General features: G+C 34.4%; 1 protein-coding gene across 1 annotated transcript; it reads right to left on the bottom strand.

The window, feature by feature from the left end:
• Positions 1 to 384: 384 nt before the first annotated feature.
• Positions 385 to 23,807, bottom strand: LOC129939066 (elongator complex protein 1). The gene is made up of 6 exons (XM_056046932.1): positions 22,643 to 23,807; positions 11,130 to 12,971; positions 10,904 to 11,067; positions 1,045 to 1,282; positions 585 to 934; positions 385 to 519 (listed from the first exon to the last, which is right to left on the bottom strand). The coding sequence occupies exons 1-6, from the start codon at positions 23,698 to 23,700 to the stop codon at positions 455 to 457; spliced, it is 3,717 nt and encodes a 1,238-aa protein (XP_055902907.1). The 5' UTR covers positions 23,701 to 23,807; the 3' UTR covers positions 385 to 454.
• Between the last annotated feature and the right edge of the window lie 1,136 nt (positions 23,808 to 24,943).

Below are 24,943 nucleotides of genomic sequence, written 5' to 3' on the forward strand. Positions count from 1 at the left end.
CATAAAACAAAAGAGAAAAACAATTATTTTTGTGCTAATCAGTATATTTAAATACAACTAACTTTTTTTATTTAATATGTAGGTAAGTAAAGAGCAGTCACTTACACTTTCTTGCATGTTTCACTGATTTTTTCAGCGTGCTGCATCAGCTTGCGTGTGAGATATTTTCTTAATATCTTCATTTATAAAGTGCAATCTGCACGAAGAAGAAGATTCACTTTCCAATATTAAGAGTGGAAAAGAAAAGTTAAGCTTACCTGTATGCTGCATCATGCAAATCTTTGAGAGACATCATCTTCATATTTGATTGTATGTAATTTCTTAGTTCTTGCTGTGGAGCTATTTATTACATGTGTTTACATGTGTTTTAAGAAAAACACCATATTCTTCATTCTTTTAATTTGATTTCATTGTTTATTAAATTCTTGAAAACTTCATAAAACTCCCACAAATTCTATCTCAGTATTTCGTGTTGCCAATCAATTATGATGGGTTCGGGTTTAAAACGCTTCAAAGGGTCTGGAAAACAATAATTTTACTCATAACAAAGAAGTCAAGTCAAGAAATTTATTAACCGAACTTACTTATCATAGCATAACGTTGTTCATTTTGTAATGTTGCATAGTCTATATTAGGTCCAGTGACATATTGGGCTGTTGTCATTACTTCTGGGCTCCAAATTTCATCGAATGAATCCTTTAGCAGTAGGAGAAGTGCTCTGTATTGACTTTGAATTTCTCGGGCATGATCGTCTTCGAAAACTTCTAATAAGGCTTTACAAGTGTCTCGAATGTGAGCTTGTAGACCGTAAACCTTAATTATGTGGTTATGGAGGGCATCGATTAAAGCAATGTCTTCGAATGGATTGCCTTCCTTCAAACTAAGCAACTTCCTTTCATGCTTCCTGCGGTTTTTACTCGAACGAAATGTTTTTCTATTTTTTTAAATTGAAATCGGTTACGGAAATTCATATGCAGATAAATATGTAAAGAAGAAAAAGGTTAATAGAGTTGAAGTACGTATGTTTTTTTTTTTTTTTGTTACCCTGTGCCACGGGAACTTGCTGTGTATCTAGAGGAGTGCATACTTGTTGTATCGGATAGTAGATCGCTCTCGTCAATTTGGCCACTATCGTCTAAATCATCGCATACATTTTCAATTGATTTTTTTTCTCTGATTGCTAGCAAACGGGATTTATGCTTTAAAAAGAGGTCTTTGTCTGTATTTAAATTTGATGCAAGTGTTTCCTTATACGACAGAAGGTCTGGTTTTATGATTTTATCTAGAAAGACATAAACAAAAATATATAGTATTTATATTTCTTAGAGTAAAGTGAAGGTGATTGTATAATAGTGACCGTTTATAGTTGAGTGTTGGTTTGGGGTAGAAATAAAGTAAAATAATATTAGGCGAAAGATATTATCTTATGTGTGTATCTAAAGCTGCATACATTGTTTTAAGAAAATTGGTAGCATTGGTACATAATTTGAGCATTTAATTAGCAACTGATAGTTTAAACGATTTACTGCAGATTATGTTATTAACAAAATTGGAGTATAATTAATGAAACATTTTATGGATTTGTTTTTTATTACAATGAACGCAGTATAATTGAATATAATTGTTAAACCTTAATTGAAAAAAAAATGCTTCAACAAATATTTATTTAAATAAAAGTTGTTTTTAACAATACAAGTACCTAGTTTCTAATTGTATTGTCTAATTTTATTTAATAAAAATGTACTTTTATTTTAATTTAAAAAAATATATCCATTATGGTTCAGACTAAGTCAAAATGGGTTTGATCTAGGGCCGTTGACAGAATATAAACTGAAGTTCTTATATTAAAAAAAACTCCTCTTATACGCTTTATACAACGTAGTTCTGGCATATAAAATACTACATACGTTTTCTCTGTTAAAAATGTCCATTGCTTTATGGTGTTACAATATTGAGTTTAATGTAGTTAGTTCTTAAACAATGTCGATTGGGCTTCTTCGACAAATTCGTTAAACGTTAGTCTGACAAGGTTCTCAAAAACAGTGTTAAATCTTTCTCTTAACAGATGAGGTTGCTCTTTAATTCATTTCCCATTCGGAATTTGTTCTAATTATGCTTTTTAATAGGTTGAAATCTATCAAACCCAAAGAGAACTCATGGTTTGATTCGAGCTGTAAAGAGGTTATTAGGTTCAGAGATGTAAGTTTCCGTTGTTATAAAGTCAACCCGACTGAGGAAAACCGGAATAAGTTTAAACAAGCTAGAAAGACCTGTAATGGTCATATTCGACGAACCAAATTTTTGCATGATCAGAAATTAAGGCAAAAAATACTACAATCTCCCAAAGGTAGTAAAAATTTCTGGTAATTTGTAAAAAACGTACGAAACACCACGTCATACTCGGTTCCAACGCTCGTCCACAATGACACTCCCTATGTAAGCTCGATTGATAAAGCCAATTTGCTTGCAGCACATTTTGCTGTTAATTCGACGCTACCGGATAGTGTCATGAGTCCTCCTGTTCTTGAGAGCGTAAATGATTCTATGGGACGAATCTTTTTTCGCACTCGTGCCGTCGAAAGAATACTGAAAGACCTTGACATACACAAATCCGCTGGCCCGGATAGTATTCCCCCTATTGTTCCGAAGCGGTGTTTTTCAACGCTGGCAAAACCACTGCGTAAGCTTTTACATCTGTCCTATTCTACAGGTCTCTTCCCGAGTGGATGTAAAACTGCATTTGTCCAGCCTATCCCTAAAAAAGGCGAATCCTCCTCTCCCTCAAACTATCGTCCAATTGCACTTACGTCCCTTCTTTCTAAGGTCATGGAAACGCTGATTAATTTTCAGCTTAAGAAATATCTTGAAGAACGGAAGCTTCTTAATGACCGACAGTATGGCTTTCGTAGCAATAGGTCCACTGGTGATCTCATGGTTCATCTCACCGAACAGTGGAACAAATCTTTACATCGTTTTGGAGAAAGTAAGCTTATTGCACTTGATATTTTAAAAGCATTTGATAGAGTTTGGCACCAAGCTCTGTTATCGAAAATGCGTGCTTTTGGTATTGATGATTCTCTTCTTCGTTGGATTGGAAATTACCTTTCTAACCGTTCAATACAAGTTGTATTGGATGGTTTCAAGTCTGAAATTCATAAAATAAATGCTGGTGTACCCCAGGGCTCCGTTTTGTCTCCGACCCTCTTCCATATATTCATAAACGATCTTTTGTCTGTCACTTCTAATCCATTAAACTGTTTCGCCGACGACAGTACCCTCAGTTTTTCATATTCGTTTCTAGATTCACATCCTTGTCCTTCGGATGTGGAATTTAAACGGCAGCGTATGATAAGCTCATTAAATTCTGATCTTGACAGCATTGTTCAATGGGGAATCAAAAACCGTGTAGAATTTAATCCTTCGAAAACTCAATGCTGTCTCCTGTCGTTAAAGCGTAACTCACCCCCGATGCCGCTATCCATGAGCCGCACTTGCATCCAGGAAACTAATCAACTTTCAGTACTTGGTATGAATATCACAGATCACCTCCTATGGAATGATCACATATTCGATATCGCCAAAAATGCTGCCAGGTGCTAAGGATTTCTCCGAAGATGAAAGAAATTTTTCACCCCTTCTGATCTGGCTATAATCTACAAAGCTTTTATCCGTCCAAAGCTTGAATATAATTCGCATATCTGGGCAGGTGCCCCCAAAACAAGTTTAAATCTCTTGGATAGAATTCAAAAAAGGGCTTTAAAAATGATAGGCGACAGAACTATAATCGAAACATTTACATCGCTAGAACACCGTCGCAATGTTTCATGTCTTTCGTTATTTTATAGATATTTTTACAAACAATGTTCTGTCGAATTAGCCAGTTGCATTCCACCCCTTAAACAATTTAGCCGTAATACTCGCACTTCTAGGAATGCTCATTAGTTTACCCTTGAGCTCAATTTCGGGCGTACTGTCAAGTACAGAGATTCATTCTTAAATCGCACATCGAGGATGTGGAATGCTTTGGCCAACTCTGTTTTTCCCTCCCATTTTGATGTTCAGAACTTTAAGACCAATGTGAACCGGTATCTCCTTTTAAATCCTTCCCTATTTTCCTAACGTTCGCACTGTGTTTAAATATAAACATATAAAGGGTACTAATAACCCTTTTAGGCACTATCGAGGACGAGATTTCCCTTCCAAGTTCAAAAAATTCGTATCGTGAATGGTGTTCGAAATTCGCTCGGAATTTATTGCGGTTGAAAACAATGTTTTTAGTTGTATTATAAGACGAACTCAAATAAAAATCAATATAAAATTACTGTTCAGTATTATGAAATGAAAAAGAAATGAAATAAAGTGATTGGATTTACCACCTACAGGGGAAAAGAAGATTAGGCAAATTTTGGAAGAAAACGGAGACCGACATTCACAAATCCAGATAGTACCCCCACTTTTGTTCTGTAGAGGTTTTCTTAAAAAAAAACAGAGTTTGTCCATCCTGTCCCTAAAAAAGCGAATTCTCCTTCCTTTATAACTATCGTCCATCTTGAAGATCGAAAGCTTCTCAATGACCTGCAGTACGGTTTTCATCAAGCTCTCTTATCGAAAATACGTGCATTTGCTATTGATGAATCTCTTTTTTGTTTGGTTAGAAATTAGCTTTCAGACCATTCAATTTAAGTAGTTTTGGACGGGTTCTAATCTCATATTCACATGATGTTCTCCGATGATTTCCGATTCTCATACTTGTTCTTTGGATGTGGACTACCAACGGCAGCGTATGATAACCTCATTAAATTCTTATCTTGACAACATTATCCAATGGGGAATCAAAAACTGTGTAGAATTTAATTCTTCGAAAACTCAATGCTGTCTACTGTCGCAAAAGCGTAACCTTGCAACAATGCCACTATCCATGGCTTTCTTCAAAGAGACTAAACAGATTTCAATTCTAGGTATGCGCATTACCAACCACTTGTTTTGGAGTGATCAAATATTCTACAACGCCAAAAATGCTGCTAGGTATTTAGGTTTTCCTCGACGATGCAAGAAGTTTTTTTACTCCTTCTGATCTATAATTTACAAAGCCTATATTCGTCCGAAACTGGAGTACAATTCCCATATCTGGACAGCTGCTCCTTTAACCCACTTAAGTCTCTTCTATGGAATTCAAAATGGGACTTTTAAAATGATAGGTGACCGTTGTCTAACTGAAACTTATGTATGTCACTGCACAGTCGTAAGGTTTCATGCCTGTCATTATTCTATTGCAACGTCAATAAGCAATGCCAGTATCCGTGGCATGATGGTAAGTGCGTTGGACAGTCATGCCAGAGGTCTTGGGTTTAATACCTGCTATGCCATCTAACATTTATTTCACAGGTACGACCTCTTGCGAAGAATTGACAAATTTTCCAAGAGTAATTCTTGTCATGAAAAGTGGTTTCTCAAATTAGCCGTTCGGATTCGGCTTAAAACTCTCTCCATTCCTGACAAAATTACTCGCACACAGGAATGGTTGAGAGTTGTAAGTCAAAAGGCGCTAGTTTTCAATGGACTTTTGCGCCACATAATTTTTTTTTTGGTTTATAAACATTGAGCTATGCATAAAGTATACTTTTATCATTTATACTTTTATATTTTTATCAAGTTTTAGTATTGTTTATTTTTAGAGTTTTATTTTTTATAAAAAAACTGTCAATTCGATTTTTGTCAAAATTTTATCGAATGTTGAAAACAATATTGCATATAAGATACAATTAGTTTGAAGTCAATATTTCAAATTTTTGAAAAGATATTTGAGTCCAAAATCAATTTTTACCATCTTTTGTTAAATTTTGTTTAGGTTTTTATTTTTTGTACAAAAACTGTCAATTAGATTTTTTTTCAAAATTTTACCGAATGTTAACAACAATATTTTTTGAAAGATAAAAGTAGTTTAAAGCCAATATCAACAATTTTTGAAAAGATATTTGAGTCGAAAATCAATTTTTACCAACTTTTATACTTTTTTTTTTAGTTTTTTTATTTTTAAATTTGTCCTAATGTTGAAAACAATATTTCTTATAAGATAAAATAAGTTTGAAGCCTTATTTTCAAGTTTTTGAATCGATATTCAATTTTTACCAACTTTGAGTAATGTTTTTTTTTTTAATTTTTATTTTTTATAAAAAAAAAACTGTTAATTCGAATTTTCTCAAAATTTAATCAGATATCAAAAACATTATTCTTCGTTGCACAAAATTGTTTTGGAGATGAAATCATATTTTTGTCGTAAAATGTTGGAGGTGACAAATTTTGTTTTCAGTTTTTTTGATTTATAAAAAAACCGTTAAATGGATTTTTTTCAAAGAATATACCTCTTTGATATCACGTTACAATATATTATATTTAATTCAAGTCTCTAGCGTTTTTGGTTCGTAAGATATTTAGGGTTAACCAAAATTTTCACCTTTTTTCAAACTGCTATGGATCTGCATTTTCTGCCTTATTATCTGTATAACAAAATTTATTTGAAATCGATAACTCTTCTGAGCTATGGACGACGAAAAAAACGTCGCGAACGTACGTACACACGCACGAACAGACATCTTTCTAAGAATCTTTTATTTCGACTCTAGGGACCTTGAAACGTCGAGAAATGTCAAAATTTTCAATTTGACAAATCGGACCCATTACAATAACTTCCCATGGGAAGTTAAAAAGTAAACTTAAGTTGTCAATCTGGCAAGTAATAAAGCCATATTATAAAATGGATTGTTTAAAATGTGTATAATATCATAATAATGAAAGCATTGACTATGACAAAAGAGCAACCACTTGGAACACGCGCAGATTCTACAGGAATACATGGGAAACAATGCTACCAAAAATTACATACCATGTCGATACTTCAATTAACTCCTTAACACCATTTTTCTTGATAGGAAATGAGTGGGTTAACAATACCCGTGTTTTGTTGGAAAATCTATCAATAGTATAGTAGGATTTTACACGAATAACAAAAACAATATCCGCAGTATGGATATTACCGATAAAAGTTAAAGTAGAATCTGACTGGGTTTTTGACATTTATACGAGTCTCGAATGGATCTTATGTCATTTCGTTCTCAAATGTTGGTACGATTGTTATTGCATTCTTATCTCGATTGCAGTGTTCGTTGAGTAGTTGTGCATTTGGAATCATGTGTTTTCCACTGGCGAAAAAAAATCAATCTGTTACTTTTGATATTATTTAGTTTTGTTAATGAAAATGGACTAACTGAGCTTATTTTGCAAGAATAGAAAGGATATTTAAGTTTTGCTATGTTTCCACCAAAGGTTTATCTCAGTTTAGATTAAATAAATCTTTTTGGTTTCCACCGCACAAGAAGATTTTAAAATGATGAAGTTTGACAGCACTTTCTAAAACGCAAATGGTGTTTCGGTGTTTTATGAAGTGTAAGTCAAATAGTTTTATTCGTGTTAAACAATGAAGAACTGAATAGTTCAGCACCATATAAGAACATGCTACCTACTCCATTTGCAATTTTTTTAATTTAATTAAAACAAAACTATATTTTTTGTAGACGAATATTCCAATAAACAGACCTAATGCATTATCTGTAAAACTAACTCCTATACACAGGTACCAATTTTTAAATACAAAAATCTGGCTACTGCTGATGGGGTTTCTTGGGAGTTTCCTACTATACTAAATTATTAATAGAATGCCAAAAAACACGGGTATAAACCACGCATGAATAAACCATCACAATCCATATTTTACTCATGACGGCTTGAAAACGGTTTCTGGAGTAGGAGACAAAACTTTTCTTTAAGACACTCATTCTTACCAACTCCTTCAGATTTTCTAATCAGCAGTCTTTCAAGCCGAGGTATAAGCAGTGACATATGTGTATTTATTTATTTATAATTCGTAAACGTTAACAATTCTTAATATATACTTAAAATCTAAAAACTTAAACTTATTAATTTGCAATTTATACTTTTCATATTATCATTTGGTGAATTAATACAAGAGTAAAATTTATTATAGATTTCAATTAATTGATTTACACCATAGTTTGATCTGCTAAAATTAGTATTCAATGGTTTCTGGAGTCTTATACTTGAATGACTAAAACTAAAGTTTAAACTACCAAGAACTGATGGTGATGAAATTTGTCCGTTTATTATTCCAACAATAAAACAAAACTGCAAGTACATCATATGAATTTTCAAAGAAGGAAGATTTATGAGAGAAAGTCTCTGTGAATAAGGCGGTAATGTATGAATATCATGAAACCACGGAAGGGATCGTAGACAAAAACAAATAAATCTTTTCTGAATGGCTTCGAGTCTCGTGGCGTGTACGGCGTAGTAAAGTGACCTTACTGTAAGCATATTCCAGGACTGGTCTCACAAATGAAACAAAAAGTAATTTTAAAACATATGGATCACTGAAATCTCTTAAAAAACCCAGAACTCTATTTGCTTTTTTAACTATGAATTTAATATGTTCTAAGACAACACCTAATTAGAATATACTCTACTTAAAGGACAAGAATCGAACATGTAACTAAAAAAGATTGGAACGTTTTTGCGTGTAAAACTCATGGCACCATTCCTTGAATAATATTTAGTCATCTTGCAAGAGAAGACAGTCAGATGTAGAGTTAATTTTTTTTTTTAATTTTAATGTCATCAGCATATATTAGGACAGGCAAATTTTGTATGGTCGAAACCAAGTCACTTGTAAATAAAACAAATTGAATATGACCAAGGTGACTACCCTGGGGGACACCAGAATTCACAACAAATGAACTTGAACACTCATTACGAAATTTAACACTATAACGTCTATATTGCAAATATGAGTAGACCCAGTTTATGAAACAGTCGTTAAAACCTTGCTGTGATAGTAATAGTAGAGTAATGTTTTATGACACAATTTGTCAAAGGCCTTGATGAAATCAATTAAGATACAATCTACTTGTTCACGTTTTTCAAAAACATGTTATCAAAAGGACGTAAAGTTAAACAGATTAGTAAGAGTTGTACGCTTTTCAACAAAACTATGCTGGTTATGTGATGATTACAGTGAAAAGAAAGGACTCTACATACGATTGACTCAAACAGTTCACAGATAGTTTAGTAATAGGTCGGTAGTTTATTACTTCGTTTTTGGGACCTTTTTTGTGTACTGGTATTATGAAGGAGCTCTTCTAGATAAAAGGAAACAGCGAGTTACTTAAATACGTGTTGAAAAGGACACATAACGGCTGTGCTAAGTACACTGTCGGGACCAATACTAAAAGATTCGTCAAGTTGTAGGATACTATTAAAGACAGTATCTTCACTTATAACGAAATTGATAGAACTTAAGTGGGGGAAATTTATAACAGTGGTAGATGTGTTAGGATAACTAATAGTATTATAATCTACAAAAGCATCTTTGAAGTAGTTTGCAAACATGTTCGGAATTATTCTCGGCTCATTACTATTTCATGTCGAATCAGTCATTAAGTTAGGGTACGAACATGTTTTCTTCTTACGATCAACGAATTTCCAAAAACTATCAGGATTATTTTTAAGGTTTATATGTAGTTTTATGTAGTCATCATATAGGATGTTAGAATAGTCAGTCAAAAGTTGTTTTATTATAACGAACGTCCTATAATCATCATCAGTTCCTGTTTGATTATACTTTATCCAAGCTTTATTCCTTTTGTTTTTTAAGTTTGTAACGTGACAGCTGCTTCAGAGCATATCGTTTCGAAGAAAAATACCAGATCGAGTGTTTTTCCAAAACGGTTCTTCGCACCGTTTAGTTGACTTAAGCCACATGAAGACATACCATCTGTTAATAAAAACTCGTTTGAAGATGATGCGTTTATTGGAACGTAGAAGTTATCATCGTCAATTTGAATCCAATTGAGATTGGGTAAATTGGTAAAATCAGGCTCCAAAGGATATAAATACTTACTATACAGTTGTTTAGTTTTTCATAAACCTCGTTCTTGGAGCTTGGAGGTACACACATAAGCTGATACAATAAATAAATGCCCTGTTGCCATTTTAAATTTTAAATATAGTATTTCGATGTCAGTTGATCGAAAGTCGTCAATCAGGTAACTAGTGAGAGTATTGGTGATAGCGACAAGAATTTCGCCACCAACGGCGTTTGAATCGTCTGAGTTATTACGATTGCATATAAAGACTTGATAAGAGGAGTCAAAAAGCTCAAAAAATGTTGCAAAACAGGTCTCAATTATGACGCTATCAGAGATTTATATACTCATTGATAGACAAGCATCATTAAAATCGATTTTTGCCATAACAATGAAATTCAAGAGAACTGATGAGCTGTCATTTAGTAAAGACTCAACTGTAGACATCCCATCCTGTGAACTAAAACGCATTATTGGTAACTAGATACACCAAGAAACCAATGAAAGTTGTAAATGCATTGAAACCTTCCAGGAAACTATGTCTCAAATTCACAAAGTAAGAAAACAAAAGTCTGGCTCGATTATTCATTTGAAAAAAAAAAATCTTTACGATGCTTCTTAACATAATAAAAATGCGGCTTACCACCAATGACGTATGCACAGGATGCAGTTATAAAAAAGAACAAGAAGACACATTTCACTTCTTATACGACTGCCCAGCACTATGCACCACTAGAAATAAATTTGTAAGCAGAATTTTCTTCAATAATATTGAAGAAGCCAAAGATATTATAAGAAGCAACCTGTTATTCTTTGTCTAAATAGCTAAAACATGACAATTATAAACATAATCTTCAAAACTTCAGGTGACGATAAAGTCATCAATCGCCAGTTTCATATAAAATAACAAATCTTTATATATTAAAAATTATATAACTTTGAATAAGCATTTCTGAAATCAAGCATACCCAATAAATCAGCATCTTCGGTTTTAGATTCAAAAATTGCTCTCAAGTACAGATTTCCCTTCATTAGACAAGAAATCCCCTCCGAAAAACTGTGTCCATACTTCTTCAATAGTTCGAAAGCATCTTCATGTCTTCCATGTTCCATCAACAAGGGTACCAATGACCTATTTTAAATATTTTATCAAACAGTTATATTTACTTATTTTTCATATTCGTATATATTTACATTGCAATATCCTGCGGATAGATTCCTTCTAATTTGGTTAATGCCAAACAACGCTGCCAATCTAACACATGTCGTGCACACGTCACTGCCTGCGTTAATAAACCAGCCCTCTCGTACATTATACTTGCATTCTCAAACTTGCCATTCTCCCGCAAATAATCCCCATAGGCGTGAGCGATTTTCTTATAACAAACGGTATTCTCCTTATAAGCAGACAAAGCATCTCTATATAGATTGTGAGTTTTAACCAAACCCAGAGCTTCTTCGAATCTCTCCTCCCCACATAAACTAATATGACGAAGAGCTTTACCAAATCGTTTCAAATGGAAGTCGATTTTAAATTTCCTATAATTCTCCTCGAGTACTTTCAACTCATTAAGGAATGGCAAGAATTCCCGAGGATCTTTCTGTGATTTCTTGGCAACTATCAAAACCAAACCAAAATCATACATTCCCAATGCTACATCATACAACTGATTCACGTCCACCAAATAGAGAAGGTATTTCAGAGCATCGTCAGCACTTACATCACCTTCCTTCTTCTTTTCCTCCCATATTATTTCCAAAGCTTTTTCTATGTTTCCAATTTTAACATGTGCCGTGATGATTGGCAGCAGAAACTTGTGTAGACCTTCAGCATACATTTCCTTACAGAGAGCAGCACAGATGTGTGCAACTTTATTTTCGATGCGAAAACCTTCGGGATGTTTACGAGCCACATTAGAATAGTTGCTCGAATACATCGTCAGGGTGAAGTCTTCGTTTTGTAAATCTGTCAGGAACAAATTCAACCATTGCGGTTTGATTTGATTGAGGAACTCTTTGAGATGCAGCAGGAATTGTGGCAAATCATGATCACAGATTATGTTAAGATTTATTCTCTGTTTACGCACTAAATCCATTGCCTGGTGGTATTGCTTCCTGTCCAGCAGAGCGCCTACCATTTCCAGACACAACACTCTGGGATGAATTGCCTCGAGATTACCACGTGGCAGTTGAAGTATTGTCATCGAACCATGTGGCAGAATTATTACGATTTTTGCTCCGCGTTCGATTTTGCGCTCGTTTACGATCTTCCAGTCGCTAAGCCTCATGAACTTCATGACAGTTAATTGAGTGAAGACCAAATAGTTGTTAGTTATGTGAAAAGATGTCACGTCACTGGATAAGACTTTTGAATTATACCTAAGACACTGATGAATGTCTAACGATATCACACCGCTGTTGTCGTTGCGCTTAAAGTATTCCATATTATCACAAAGTTGGCCCGGATCACAGAAGGTCTTCGCATCGGTTTTATTCTTTGAACAGGGTATTTTAGATATTTTACCATCGATCGAATGCACCAGAATATGACTCGAATCCAAAGATAAAAGCCCACATACTATTCCATGGATATCTTTGACATCTTCTGTCCCAATCATATTGGGAATGGAAATTGAGGTTATTTTCGATTCAACCCCAAAACTTTGTACAAAATAAACGTTACTCGCGGTTGGCCAAATAAAATTATGATTACTCAAAGGCACGATGCCACGATGAAGACTAAATTTCCCACTTGGTTTTATTTCGTTGGATTGAGACAAACTGTACAGCTGCAAATCATTTTGTGCATTAATTATAAGAAACCAGTGAGATCCGTCTTGGAGTTGGTTCAAAAAAACACACTGATTTATGTAATCGTCACAGACGAACTCAAAACTGCTCATTGGAGGTGGAACAATTCCTTTGCGAAAGTCGGTGAGAAGAATGCGTTTGCCATCAATAACTCCAACTAATGCACGATCTATGAGTTTCACATTTTCTGAATTGCCTTCAAAGCGGTCGATTTTATAGTTCCAGCTAAAAACAAAAAGAAAAGTTAGAGTGTTAAAATAGGTGAATAAGTTCTTTATAGCTTCGCCGCATATAAGAAAAATAATATTAGCTTTTTTATATTTTACTAATTTATTTTGTTTTTCGAATGAAATAATTTGTTGAAATATTAAAATACTACAGCTCTTCAACTTTATTTATATATTTTAGTATTCGGTAAATATTTGAGTATTTTTGTACATGTAACTTTTAAAGCAATGAAAGCTAATAGGGCTCATACACTATACATGCCTGCATGCGCATACAGTGCTTGCGCATGCAAACTGCCAGTGTATGGTGTGAACTGTGTGTTTGTGCAAGCGGCATGAGCAATATCAAAAAATTTTGATATTTTCTTGCTTGTGCATGCAAGCATGAGTGGTGTGTGTGCTACATTTGCTCAGTCAAGGGCTAAAGGAATCAAAATTGCCGCAGCAGCGGAGTCGGAGCTTGACATTTTTTAAAGTTTTCTGTTCAGCGGTGAACACAAAACTGAATTTTGTACAGTTTGCATGCGTAGTGTATGGGGAAAGAGTGTTTGCGCATTTTTGTGCTTGCGCATGCAGGCATGTGTAGTGTATGGGGCCTATAAGCTTTAAGATTGTGATTACAAAAACACTAAAGAATGAAAATGCATTTTTCGCATACAAAAAAGCCTACAAAAGCAAACTTAAAGTGTTATGAATGTGGAAAAAAGGACATATTTCGAAAAACTGTGCAAACAGTCGTCAAGAAAAGAAATGGAATGAAAAAATATTCGAACAGAAAAAGATGGTGACTGAAACATTGACAGCAGTGCTTCGAGACACATGACCCCTAACATAGATTAGATATGCGAAATAAGAAAAGCTTCCTTGGGGATGACTGCTAAAAATCAAAACATGCAAGTGACTGGAATGGAAAACATTTTATTGAGACTCAATGAAAATAAAATTAAATCAATGATTTCTTGCATGTTTCTCAGCTTTGTGCAAACTTACTGTCTGTTGCACACATTGTTAAATATGGCAAGGAGCTGGTTTTTAGTAACAACAGTTGTAATGTTTTTAACAGACAGTGTAAACTGTTGGTTAAGGCTGAATCTTGTGGTGGCTTTACAAAATCAAAGGTCAACATCGTGTCTACTCAAGTAGTACATAAATTAATTAAGTGGCGCTGCAGTCCATTAAGAACTATGGCCTAGTGACTTACAACTCTCAACTATTTCTTTGTGCGAGTAATGTTGTCAGGGATGGAAGGGCCCTACAGTTTCAAACCTAATCCGAATGGCTTATTTTTTATTTGATATTTCATATTTATTTATTTGTATGTCAACTGTACATCAAGTTAAACTTATAAATAAAACAGGATATAAAACATTGATTTAAGATATAATTAACAAAAGATATATTTACAACAAACTTAACAAAAAAATAGTTAAAATTAATTACCTAAACACTAAATGCAACAACAAAAAAAAAAAAACAAGTTAATTAAAAGATCTGAATCAAGGCGCAAGGATAATAAAATAAAAATTGAAGAAAGAGACATGATCGAACCTACGTAGGTTAAAAACAAACCGAGCTATTGCATTAAATCAGAGATGGCAGAAATGCGATTTTTTGTGATTTACTACATTTGCTACGTCTGCTACATAAATGAGGTAGTTAATGCAATTAAATGTAGTTAACGTAGTTAAATGTAGCAGACGTATCGGTAGACGTCAAAACGTAGTTTGAAATGTCCATTCAACCACCAAATTGACAAATTGCATCTAAAAGATAACTGTGTAAGTGTGAAAAACTAACTCTCGTTTAATTTGCTTTTTTTTCATAAAACTTCGAATTACTGGATTTAGTTCCTTTACGCAAGATATTTGGTTCTTATGTATAGTTCAGTGTTTTTCACTCATTAGTCGTTACTTATTCACTCGTTTTTTTAAATTCTTTTTGAAATTTAACGTTTTTTGTGAAGGTAGCACACGTAACAAATGTAGGGTAGTTAATGAAACAAATCAAACGTGTAGTTTATCTAATTAACTACACGTAGTTTACCGAGTAGATTACCTGACGTAATCTACTCTGCCATCTCTAATTAAATGCCAACTTTAGTTTGTGAGCTCATTGAGAGTCAAGATCAGCAAACAGCTCACACCCGTATGTTCTTATAGGTAGGACAAGTGCTTTTACCAGCTTCAATTTGTAGGTAGTACGGATCTAGTAACAGATAGACCTCTAAGTTAAGTATAAATCTTTTGTATCGACATGGTTACTCCAAATTAACCTGTTTGTTAAGACCAAACCTAAATTTCCAACTTGGGCAACATATTCAATAATACAATTATTCAACATAACGGGAGGGAAATTATCTAGGTTTGGTTTGTTTATTGAAATTAGAAGAGCTTTCGTTTTTTCAGAATTGAGTTTAAGTCCGTTCCGTGTCGACCAATCATATATAGCCTGTAAATCAATGTTAATTTTAGATTTGCATCTTTAAGCATCATCTCAGGAAAACTAATATATAATTGCACATCATCTGCATAGATATGAAACTGACATTAAGACATAACAGGGGGCAGATCATTCATGAATGAAAACAGTAAAGATCCAAGGATTTATCTTTGAGGAACACCATTATTTACAGAAAGGAACGAGAACATTCTACCATTATAGGACACGACTTGCATACGATTGGTCAAATAAGAGTAAATAAGTTTTTTAGTTGTGTCAGAGAAGCTCAATAGGGTGGTAAATTTATCACAGAGAACGTTATGATTTGCACAGTCAAATGCCCTTGTAAAGTAAAGTAAGGTTATCACAGTTGTAAATTTATGGTCTAAAGCATGTCTTATGTCATCAGATACGTCGAGTAAAGCTAAAAAACAACTATGTCCAGACCTACATCCAGATTACAAAGGATTCAATTGTTGCTTGTCTTATATATATAATATTTTATCTGGTTAATTATCAATCTTTCAAAAACTTTAGACAGAAAAGATAGGATAGCTAGGATCATTTTATTAAAGTCCAGTAAGTTTAGATTTTATGGAGAAAATTGCTTTACCTGCCTAATAATCATCTACGATACTTACCGAAAAGACGTTAGTAGTATCATTCTCTGCACGTCTAGAAGACATTTCAATGAATTTGGTTTGCGAAGTAGAGAATTTAACATTCAAATCTTCCAAATCAATATTATCATCACCACATTGAACATCTTTTCTCAAACCAATATTCTTAACTACCTTTAAAAAAACACTTTGACGACCGATCTGAGTTAAACTTATTATTATAAAATGTGTATTTCCCGTAATAACAGTTTAAAGTCGATGAGCATTTCTGGACAACCAAAACATCTCCAAAGTCGGTATGAGACATATCTAGCCTTAATAGCATTAAGTATATCCGCAGAGAGCCAAGAAGAACTTCGAGATTACAGATGACAAGTTTTAAATGTAAAACGTTTTTTAAAAAGATCTTTAATCACTGATGTAAAGTATTCAATTTGATAGTTTACGTTAGATGTGGTGTAAATTGAATGAAAATCCATCGACATTTATTCGTTAAAAAAGTTTTCAACATTAATATTACGAAAATCACGATACTGGAAACAACGCTGCGATTTTTTATCGAAATTTAAGTCAAGTGTTGAAAATATAAGGTCATGATATTAAAACACAGGGATGGGTAATTGATTATAACATTTAACAAAACTATTACCACTAGTAAGGAAAACATCAATCAACGATGGTACACTGCAAGACGCAGTAACCTTAAATAAAAGTTTAGTTGACACAGGCAGGGATTGAAAACAAGTGACATTTGGCATGACAGTTCTACGCCCCAACCATCACGTTACGGGAATGTTCGCAAGTGCTTCCAACAAAGTGATGACATTGCATAACCGTTTGCAAAATAAAGAATTGAACTGTTGAAGGAGTAGCTTTTAGCGAAGAAATCAATTATTTGAAAAAAGTGTGAGATATATTTTAAAAGTAAGCTGAATTGTTGGATTTTATTCATTTAGATCTTTGTAGACCTCTTACCGATTGGAGAAGCAAATTATTTTAGTGCCTTTTTGTTTTTGATTTCTCACTAAAAGTTTTGGTCTGTTTTTTGAAATTGAAAACAGAAGTTTTTACTTTCGTTAAGGAGTTCAAACAAATGGTAGAAACGACAGCGGAACTGAGTATGTTGGAAAAAACTTTGAATCTGTGTGTAAAAATTCTGGTATTTTATACCCCAAAGCAGAAAGGTGCCGCCGAACGATATAATCGAAGCATATTTGAACTTGCCAATTGTATGATCTTCGACGCAGAATTGGATAAATCATACTTTGATCCAAAATTGGCATTTTCTTTACAATTTCGATTATTTTGTTGCTAAAGCAAAAAAAAACTGGAACTGAAAATGAAAATGAAAGCTGAGCTTTATTTTCTTAAAAAAAATTGTAATGAATTTACAAATCCTAATGCTTTGAATTTCCTTTACATGTCTTTAGTCCGTCCTTTTCTAGTTTACTGTTCAATTATTTGGAGTCCATCTACTTCTTCTGTTGGCATTAATCGAATTAAAAGAGTTCAGGAGACTTTTACCAGTTTCGTTATAAAATAATTACATTGGATATAATTTGGTTAGGAGCATGCACTGACTTATCTGTAAGATATGGTTGGGAGAAAGGATGCCCCATGAATGGAAGCTTAGTATTGTTTGCCCGATATCGAATTGAAAGAGATCAGAAGGCTTTTACCAGGTTCGTATTATTCAAGATACACCTTAATATGTCTTAATTACCTACAAAAAAGACGATATGTTCAGTGTTTATTTTTCTTATGATATTTTTTCTTACAGAATCAAAAGGCCTGTGATATTAAATTTATTTAAAATATACAGCTACGAGAAATGAAATAGTAGTGGGCACTGAAATTAAGTATACTCTTGAGTTGTTTAAAATATAAAAGCTTTTGTAACATGAACTGCAGTGCTAAAAGATAGTATGTATACCTTCTTTGTTGTTAAATAAAAAAATCTGATTTATTTATCCGCAAAAACTTAATACTTAGTAGCATGACCATGATTTTTAATAACGGCTTCACAACGCCTTTTCATGGAATCTACAAGGCCTTGTCATATTATAGTCTGCCACGCATGATAAACTACATCCTAAAGTTCGTTATTGTTTTTGGCTTAGCATCCCATACAGCTTTCTTAATGTCTGCCCATAGGTTTTCTATTGGATTGATGTCAGGAGATTGAGCTGTCCAATCCATAACCTCAATTCCATTGTAGCGAAACCATTCCTTAGTAAACTTACTCGTATGCTTTGGATCGTTATCTTGCTGAAATATCTATTTAGAGGCATAGTATTGTGAAGTATTTCTGTAGGAAAAGCAGCCCCAAACCATAATACTGGACCCGCCATGTTTCACCGTCTTAATGGTGTATCTGGGATCATATTCTGTATTAGTGAGGCGCATTACATACTGACGGGTGCCTTTACCTCCATATAAAATAATTTTGGATGCATCACTCCATAAAATATTCCTCCACTTGCCCAAGTGAAATGTTCTCTGGCAAATTGAAGACGTCGGGTCACATGACTTTTTCTTCAAAAGTGGCACCTTGCGGGGACTGCGAGCATTCAATTTATGCTCTCGTAGACGCCTGCGTACCCTGTGAACACCACAGGCTAGGTTAAGTTTGACGATTTTTAGCATAACGAGTGACCTGTCGAACTATAGCCTCTGAAAGAAAACGCTTTTTAACACGGTTTTCATTTCATTGTATCATTGGGTCTGAGCAGCCGACAAGTTCTTCTACCTCCTGTTAGGTCTTGGCTTGTTATATTTTCAATAAAAGTTCTCTTTTCTTAGCTACAATGTTTTCCTCGTCCCACTAAATTATGAACAGTCCAATTTTGCTTTGTTTAATACAACAACAAAATTTAAAAATTAATATTAGCTTACTTTTTGTACCATATATAATGTTTGTTTGTTTGGGCTTTAATGATCAATATTCTTGATGCAATTAATAAAAAACTAATTCATCTTCTGTTACCCGACGTTTCGCTGGCTATTTTCCAGCTTCTTCAAGGTATTTTTCAAATTTATTAGTTTTGAGTTAACTGTACTATTGCATTTTTTTTTTTGTTATGAAAAGTTGAATAAATAAATAAGTAACACAAATAAAAAGATAAATAAACGAACAATTTTAAATAATGGAACAAAAACACAACAAAGTTAAAACTTCATGTGGTTAAAATTCACGGTAAATAAACACATCATCCACACATGTTTTTTATATCGAAGTCCAAATCTGGACAGAAATTCAACTTTTAACGAATTTGATGCTCTGTCTGACTCCATTCAAAGAATTGTTGCCCATTATCCTCACACTGAAATTGTCATTGCGGGCGATTTCAATGTACACAATTCTTCTTGGCTTCGTTATTCTGGTCAGTCAACACCGGAAGGAAGGTATGTTGAGATCTTTGCTGAGTTAAATCAATTAACCCAGCTTGTCGATGAGCCAACTCGAATCCCTGACGTTGCAGGTCAATCCGCCAACACCCTAGACTTGTTTCTTACCTCTGACCCTAATAAATACACAATTAGTGTATTACCGCCTCTAGGCACATCAGACCATTGTATCATATCTGCAAAATTCTCATATCGAAAAAACCCAGTTAAAGAAAAAACTCCTATGAGAACCGTTTGGCAATATGAGAAAGCCAACTGGGACGGTCTCAATGTATTCTTCAAGAACTTTAACTGGTCACTATGCTTCCTCGATAGTGACGTGGATTCTAGTGCAGATATGGTTACAAATTTAATTCTTTGTGGAATGAGAAATTTTATCCCGAACAGGGTAAAATCTATCAAACCCAAAGAGAACTCATGGTTTGATTCGAGCTGTAAAGAGGTTATTAGGATCAGAGATGTAAGTTTCCGTTGTTACAAAGCCAACCCGACTGAGGAAAACCGGAATAAGTTCAAACAAGCTAGGAAGACATGTAATGGTCATATTCGTCGAACCAAATTTTTGCATGATCAGAAATTAAGGCAAAAAATACTACAATGTCCCAAAGATAGTAAAAATTTCTGGTCATTTGTAAAAAACGTACGAAACACCACGTCATCCTCGGTTCCAACGCTCGTCCACAATGACACTCCCTATGTAAGCTCGATTGATAAAGCCAATTTGCTTGCAGCACAGTTTGCTGTTAATTCGACGCTACCGGAAAGTGTCATGAGTCCTCCTGTTCTTGAGAGCGTAAATGATTCAATGGGACGAATCTTCTTTCGCACTCGTGCAGTTGCAAGAGTACTGAAAGACCTTGACATACACAAATCCGCTGGCCCGGATAGTATCTCCCCAATTGTTCTGAAGAGGTGTTCTTCATCGCTGGCAAAACCACTGCGTAAACTTTTCCATCTTTCCTACTCTACAGGTCTTTTTTCCGAGCGGATGGAAAATAGCATTTGTCCAGCCTGTCCCTAAAAAAGGCGAATCCTCCTCTCCCTCTAACTATCGTCCAATAGCACTCACGTCCCTTCTTTCCAAGGTCATGGAAACGCTGATTAATTATCAGCTCAAGAAATATCTCGAAGAACGGAAGCTTCTTAATGACCGACAGTATGGTTTTCGTAGCAATAGGTCCACTGGTGATCTCATGGTCCATCTCACCGAACAGTGGAACAAATCTTTACATCGTTTTGGAGAAAGTAAGATTATTGCACTTGATATTTCAAAAGCATTTGATAGAGTTTCGCACCAAGCTCTCTTATCGAAAATGCGTGCTTTTGGTATTGATGAATCTCTTCTTCGTTGGATTAGAAATTACCTTTCTAACCGTTCAATACAAGTTGTATTGGATGGTTACAAGTCTAAAATTCTTAAAATAAATGCTGGTGTTCCCCAGGGCTCCGTTTTGTCTCCGACACTCTTTCTTATATTCATAAATGATCTTATGTCTGCCACTTCTAATCCATTAACCGACGACAGTACCCTCAGCTTTTCATACTCGTTTATAGATTCACATCCTTGTCCTTCGGATGTGGAACTTCAACGGCAGCGTATGATAAGCTCATTAAATTCTGATCTTGACAGCATTGTACAATGGGGAATCAAAAACCGTGTAGAATTTAATGCTTTGAAAACTCAATGCTGTCTCCTGTCGTTAAAGCGTAACATACCCCCGATGCCACTATCTATGAGTGGCACTTGCATCCAAGAAACTAATCAACTGTCAGTACTTGGTATGTGTATCACAGATCACCTTTTATGGAACGATCATATATTTGATATTGCCAAAAATGCTGCCAGGTGCTTAGGATTTCTCCGACGGTGCAAGAAATTTTTCACCCCTTCTGATCTGGCTGTAATTTACAAAGCCTTCATCCGTCCAAAGCTAGAATATAATTCGCATATCTGGGCAGGTGCCCCCAAAACAAGTTTAAATCTCTTGGATAGAATACAAAAAAGGGCTTTAAAAATGATAGGCGATAGAACTATAATTGAAACATTGCGGCGGTGTTCTAGCGATGTAAATGTTGTTTTATCGATATTTTTACAAACAATGTTCTGTCGAATTAGCCAGTTGCATTCCACCCTTAAACAATTCAGCCGTAATACTCGCACTTCCAGGAATGCTCATCAGTTTACCCTTGAGCTCAATTTCGGGCATACTGTCAAGTATAGAGATTCTTTCTTAAATCGCACATCGAGAATGTGGAATGCTTTAGCCAACTCTGTTTTTCCCTCCCATTTTGATGTTCAGAACTTTAAGACCAATGTGCACCGGTAACTCCTTTGTAATCCTTCCCTATTTTCCTAATGCTCGCACTGTGTTTAAATATAAACATATAAAGGGTACTAATAACCCCTTGAATCTTAATTGTCTGTAGACGAATAAACAAAATGTACTTAAAAGGTTAAAACAATTTAAAATTCAAAATTCCATTCCAGCTCGAAGTTTTTCGATGTCAAAATCCCAATCAACATCCGAAAAAACCCTTAAGGTTTTCAGAACACCTTAACAGTTCTCCGGATGCTGATTGGGCTCTGACAACGACAAACGTCGATCCTGAACAGAATTCATGTTCAACTTATGTGGAGGTGCAATATCAGGGTTAGCAAAAGGCAACCAACCGCTGCATTCTCAAGCACTGTAGCATTGTATGTGTTGCATGTTGCATTGTAGGCATCGTCCAAGAAGAAACTTGGACTTGAAAATACAGTTTGGAGCCGAAATTGACAACTGTTTTAAAAAATAAACATATAGTCATTGCATGTGAAAATCAAAGTGCGATAAAGCTTGCAGAATCACACTTTTTTAGATAAAGATCTAAACAAATTGACATTCGCCATCATCATATTCGTTACCCAATCATTGCCAAGACTGTTGCCGTATGTTCCATGCCCATTAAGGATATGGCTGCTGATAACCTAACAAAAGCAGTTCCTAATAACAAGTAGGTACCAACTTCGCGTCAAAAAGATAGACATGAATATAAAAAATTGAAACCTTATTTAAATATTTTAATAAGTGGAGGTGTTGAAGCATTAAATATTACTTGTTATAAAACAACTCTTTAGCTATATGTATATTCTAGGATTCTGTAAATATTTAATACTTATTGAGAGGTTATAAAGTTATTGAACACCTTTCATCAGACTCACCTGTATCTGGCCAACGTGCCATTGGCTAACATAACAAACAATGTCTTTTCCTCGCCGATTCGATTGTCCCACACGTATGTGGATAAAAGACTTTCAAAACGAAGGGTTTGCTTCAAATACCAGTGATAGTTTCCAATGGTGTACAAGTACAAAACACTCTTGCCATCCAACACAGTCTCAATGGCCAAAATATCCGAGCCAGCATTCCATTTTAGACTGACTACCGGTTCGGCGTCGAATTGAAACGGAAGTACAATCTCTCGATGTCTGAGGCCGTTCTTCTCGAAAAGAGCAATAGTTGATTTATTTGGGAATTTGTGAGGCACTGCAATCCATGTGCCTGATGGCCGCCAAGCAATAGCAGGCCATAAATCATTAAGTTTCTCCGATGTGAACTTTAGAGCACCTTCTTTGTCGAAGACTTTAAACATTCTCCCTTGGGGTCCGACAAAAGTTACAGAAAACAACTGTCCATCTTCTCTCCAGGTTATATCGACCTGTTGTGGTAGTTCTTTGATGTTGTCTGGGACATTGAATTCAGTTTTTTGTTTGGCAGCCGTTTTACCCTCTGAGCCATGGAACTGGGTTTCTTTTTTTCCCCAACCCACGGTTATGAATTCATTTTCCCCGAAAAGATTGTCATCGAGCTTCACCTCAGAGATGGGTTCAAAAGTGCACGTCATGACGACGACGTTACGTGCTGTTGTCACAAAAGCAACAACCTCCTGGTCAGGAGACCAGACCATTTTTTGAATGCCTCCATCGCAGAAACTAACCTCGGTGGAAGTTTTTGTTTCAGGATCAATAAGGAGAACCTCTCCGGGTTCAGTTGCAATACAAATTTGATTTTCAAGTGATAAATATTCACAAGACACAACCCCAGTTATGTCGGCGATAAGATTCAACGATTCGGTTTGTAGGTTCCAAGAGTACAGCTCCGATTGGGTACAAATGAAAACAGTGTTCTTTTTTGAGCCACTTGAATCTAAAACTACGAACTTCGGGTTACTAAGGGCTGTGTTAAAAGTTTGAAGGGATTTAAGTTTTAAATTCTTCATTTTGTGTGCAAATATTTAAAATATTTACAACTTAAAATAAAATTGGTACGTTAAATTATTATTATGAAAGTCAACAAAATATTTTGCGGTCAAAACAACGTGCTTAAAAGAAATGTCAAAACTAGGTTGTCAATTGTGAAGTTTAAATTCAGCGTATTTCTGATTGCTGAATATAAAAGGTATGTTCGTTTAAATATTTTAATGCTGGGGTGGAATCGACTAAGGTGATAATTAACTATCATATTTTTGATAGTCAAATTGTGTATTATTTTCATTTCGTCTGTGAAAGATGTTTCAACTTAATTCAATTCGATTAAACAATTTCAGATTACAAATATCACGATTAATTGTTGGTATGGTGAAATTTTAAAATGATTCCTTTACAATATCCAAATTTTATAACATTCTTACTTTTCTTGTGTTTTTTCAAATGTCTTAAACTTTGTCCGTCACAAGAATGTATTTTTGTACCTAAAGAACATAACTGACAAAATTTTCCATTCATTTTTTTTAGAAACGACATATTTGTATTAAAATCAATATCAAATTTTTCTAGTGTCAGGGGTGGAATCGGCTAAGTGATTGTTGATAAATGACATTCAAAATAATCGAATTTGATTTATGTTAGATGATTGATACCTAAAAATCTGTCACAACAAAAATGTGATAGTCATTTTCAAACAAATATGTTTATTCCAAGTAGACCTACCAGACCCTTACACAAACGACTGCAAAATTGTATAAGTTCGCTTTTTTCCGTAAAAAATAACACATTCCTATGACCGGAAAACTTGCGACATTCGAAAAATCAAGAAGAGTAAGAATGTTATTCAAACACAGCCAATTTGATACTTTTATTTAGATATTTCATGGAAATCAATTTATAATTTCACCGAGGCAACAATTAATTTGGAAAATTTCAATCTCGAATTATTCAATCGAATTGAATTGAGTTCAATTATCTTACACAGATGGAATGAAAATGATAGTCAATTTGATTAAAAAATGATAGTCAACTATCACCTTAGCGGATTCCACCCCAGGCTTTTTAGGTATCAGTTTGACTATAACCTTACATAGATCAAATTGAATTATTTTGACTGTCATTTATCAACAATCACCTTAGTCGATTCCACCCCTGTTTAATTACAATACTTAAAATATAAATTTAAAAACAATAAACTTAAAATGTATTACTGCCCTTTTTTCATTCATTGGTAATTTTAACCTTAAATGACGATTT

The sequence above is a fragment of the Eupeodes corollae genome, chromosome 1, assembly GCF_945859685.1.
Source record: "Eupeodes corollae chromosome 1, idEupCoro1.1, whole genome shotgun sequence".
Classification (NCBI taxonomy): domain Eukaryota; kingdom Metazoa; phylum Arthropoda; class Insecta; order Diptera; family Syrphidae; genus Eupeodes; species Eupeodes corollae.